General features: G+C 40.5%; 1 protein-coding gene across 1 annotated transcript; it reads right to left on the bottom strand.

Annotated features, from left to right (window-relative positions):
- Positions 1-423: 423 nt before the first annotated feature.
- Positions 424-1,536, bottom strand: EAH_00057330 (DNA-directed RNA polymerases I and III subunit RPAC1, putative; the record flags this gene model as incomplete). The annotated part of the gene is made up of 3 exons (XM_013397423.1): positions 424-526; positions 788-921; positions 1,285-1,536. The coding sequence occupies 3 exons, from the start codon at positions 1,534-1,536 to the stop codon at positions 424-426; spliced, it is 489 nt and encodes a 162-aa protein (XP_013252877.1).
- Between the last annotated feature and the right edge of the window lie 2,320 nt (positions 1,537-3,856).

The following is a 3,856-nucleotide window of genomic DNA, read 5'->3' as shown; positions in this document are numbered from 1 at the left end:
GGGCGACCACTTTGCATGCGTCTTCCCCAAACCTTTTTCTAAGAAAGCAAACAACTCTATTTCCTGCACCCAGCCAAACGCCTAGAGAGTAAATACATTTAATATATGCATGCATGCATGCACATGCTACTGATAGGCTGTCGCACACGCATCTATCTAGCTAGCTACCTAGCTACCTAGCTAGCTAGCTAGCTGGCTGCCTACCTGTCTATCTAGCTAGCTAGCTGGCTATCTATCTATCTACCTAGCTAGCTACCTAGCTAGGAAGCTAGCTGGGAGGCAAGAGGATGCGTGTGTACGCGACGCTCGCATGCACCACCGCATGCATGCATGCATGCATGCACGCTGCATGCATGCACGCTGCATGCATGCATGCATGCAGTTGAAAGCCCCAAAAGGAGACTTGCCTGCCCAGGCCTGAGTTTAGTGATGAGAATATCGGGGTGTACAGGGGCTGGCGGCTCCGCTGCAAATTTCTGTCTCTGACGTTCTGATAGGGGTATCCAAGTCAAATCCCTCGCATACACTGCACACAAACCCTAAACCCTAAACCCTAAACCCTAAACCCTAAACCCTAAACAAAGCGCAAGCCGAGATATATAGAGATTTGCAATATACAGACGCTACGACACAAAAAACCGAAGTCGGAACCTTATAGAGCAAACCCTAAACCCTAAACCCTAAACCCTAAACCCTAAACCCTAAACCCTCGGCTGTTTGCTGACCTGGCATAGAGTTTTGATGGGGTTTGATGTCTGCTGGTGTGCATTTAACATGCAGTTTAAACTTTAATGAGTTTTCTTCGTTCAGATCTTGAGAAGGGTCTCTATATTTTAATTTATAGGGATCAACGCGAAACGGAATAAGGCCCAGGCGGTGCGCCAGCACTTCGTCTTGAATAACCCCCGTGTTCTGCCATATCTGATCACACAAACCCTAAACCCTAAACCCTAAACCCTAAACCCTAAACCCTAAACCCTAAACCCTAAGCCCTAAACCACAAACCCTAGACAACATGCAAGAAACAAACATCAGCAGGAAGCGGAAACTGTTGAACGGCAAAAGCTATATAGGACAGGACATCGTAATACACCCTAAACCCTAAACCCTAAGCCCTAAACCCTAAACCCCAAACCCTAAGTCACAATACCCAGTGAAAACAATCGCAAAGAAAGGAGTTTAGTCTTATATGCCTATATCGTGTTAAGGTTTAGGGGATAGCGCTGTTATTAGGGCAATTAGGGTTTAGGGTTTAGGGTTTAGGGTTTAGGGTTTAGGGTATACCTGAACGGTTTCTATGGCTGCGGTGGGCACTTCGCTGATAAGTATTCTTCTTATTGCATTGGCGAAGGAGACATCACATCCCTTTAATTCAAAAACAACCTTATCGTCCGCTGCATGCAGCACTTTAAGATAAAGTTTATTGTTAAACTCTTGTAAGCAAAAGGGCTCTGTCTGATGAGAAACAAAGAAACTCTCTCGAGGCCCGTCCACCGTACACTGCACTCTCTGTCCCTTTCGTTGATCTTCAGCCATTGCTAGCTTTAATCAGCAAACAAAAACAAAAAAAAACAAGGGTTTAGGGTTTAGGGTTTAGGGTTTAGGGTCTACGCCCTTTGTATAACAACAACCCCTTTTTTTAAGAACGCGGCAGAGTCTGGTATTCACGAGCTAGGGTTTAGGGTTTGGGGTTTCAAGGAAAGAGGAATAAAGAGACAGATCAGACTGTACAACGCTCTTGCCCGTAGACCGATTAGGGTTTAGGGTTTAGGGTTTAGGGTTTAGGGTTTGCAGCCGAGGGAGAAGAACCCCACAAACTGCGGAAGGGCAGACGAAGCATGAAAAAGCTTGAGCTTAGGGTTTACGGCTGCGGGTTGGAGGTTAAGAACCGAGGGTTTAGGGTTTAGGGTTTAGGGTTTAGGGTTTAGGAGTTCACTGGCAGCGCGGCCGAGCTGCCGCGGAGATGCAGAGATGCATCTGTAGAGAAGAAGAAACAAAAAGAAATAAAACAAAAAGGAAAAGAAAGAAAAATAAAAAGAAGTACATTAGAATCCTGCAAATACACAAAATAACAACTCACTCCTACCACGAGGCCGTGCGGGGCCCCAGTCGAAACCCTAAACCCTAAACCCTAAACCCTAAACCCTAAACTCTAAACCATAAACCCTAAACCCTGGATAATGCAAATAATTATTATTTATTTTGTGAATATACATCTTTAAATAACTAAATGTTTTTCTTTTGTTGACTTCCTCTCACCGTAGCTGTCGATACAGCCGAGCGAAACCAAAGGAAGAACTCAGAGAGAAAGCAGCTTAAAATAAAACTAAGTTTAATTTCTATAAAAGAGTTGATAAATTAATTAATTTATTATTTATAATTATAAACAACAAAAGAAAATAAATTTTTAAAGAAATAAACGCAAAAAGAAAATTTCAACGAAACAGAAAAACAGTCTAAAAAAAAATAAAGAAAAGCAAACATAAAAAATTATACTAATAAACAGACAGCAAGCAGACAGACAATTAAATATGTTTATTTTTATATGTTTATCTCCAAGCCTTCAACAGTATACACCTTATCTCATCCGTTTATAGGTAATAAAAATAATCTTTCCTTTTGTTAAAATACCCCCAGGGCAATTCAAATTATATATATATGTTATATAAACCTGTAAACTCATGCAGATATATATATATGTATTTACCTGTATTTATATATATATATAGAGAGAGAGATGCATAAATATAATGTACATATATATATATATATATATATATATTATATATATATAAGGCAAGAGGAAGAGACAGGAAGAGAGAAACAAATAGACATAGACAACAAAAAAAAACAAAAACAGAGACAGAGACAGAGACAAAGAGACAGAGACAAAGGCAAGACATACAGATAAACAGCAGCACGAAGACAGAAGGAGAGTTGCAGAAAATTTAAAGAGAGAGCAGACAGACAAATAAAAAGAGAGAGATAGGGACAAAGACAGAGAGAGAGAGAGAGAAAGAGAGAGAGAGAGAGAGAGAGAGAGAGAAAGACAGAGACAGAGAGAGATAGAGACAAAGACAGACAGAGAGAGAGAGACAGAGACAGAAAGCCCGTTTTCTTTTTATTTGTCTCTCTTTCTAATCACATCATATCTCTTTTTCTTCATTTCTCTCTTTCTTTCTTTTTCCGTCTCTGCCTCTCTCTCTAACTGCTTCCCTCTGTATGTCTCCGTCTTTGTCTCTTTCTTTCGCTTCGTCGCTTTGTCTGTCTCTTTCTCTTTGTCTTTTTGTTTCTCTGTCTTTCTGTCTCTCTGTCTGTCTGTCTGTCTGTCTCTCTGTCTGTCTGTCTCTTAGTCTCTAAGTCTCTCTATTTCTGTATTTGTCTCTTTCTTTCTGTCTCTCTCTGTCTCTTTGTCTCTGTCTTGTCCTCAGCAACAATAATAATAACAAACCCAGAGCAATAATAAATAAAATAAGCAGTGTACACTCGAGGTTTGGGGCTTTATACGCATGCATGCATTTGTGTTTTTCTTCTTAGACTGTCTCTGCATCCAGCGAGTAGAAAGCTGCTCTTGTGAGTATACATTGTCTATTTTATTTATTATTATTTTCTACTTGTGTTTTTCTTCTTAGGTGCATTAGCTGCAAGCTGCTGAGGGATAAGCTCTTTGCTATGCTGCTTGCTGCTGCTTGCTGCTGCTTGCTGCTGCTTGCTGCTGCAGCACAGAGGAGAAAAATCGTTTGTCTTTTCTGTCTCTTGTTCAGGATACCAGAGGACAGGAGACAGAAGTTGCTGCAGCTGCTTGTTTCTTTTCTATTTTCCACCATAATATATATATATATATATATATATATAT

Source organism: Eimeria acervulina, genomic scaffold (genome assembly GCF_000499425.1).
Source record: "Eimeria acervulina Houghton genomic scaffold, Eah_scaff1231, whole genome shotgun sequence".
NCBI lineage: Eukaryota > Apicomplexa > Conoidasida > Eucoccidiorida > Eimeriidae > Eimeria > Eimeria acervulina.
This window is presented reverse-complemented; position numbering and strand designations above follow the sequence as displayed.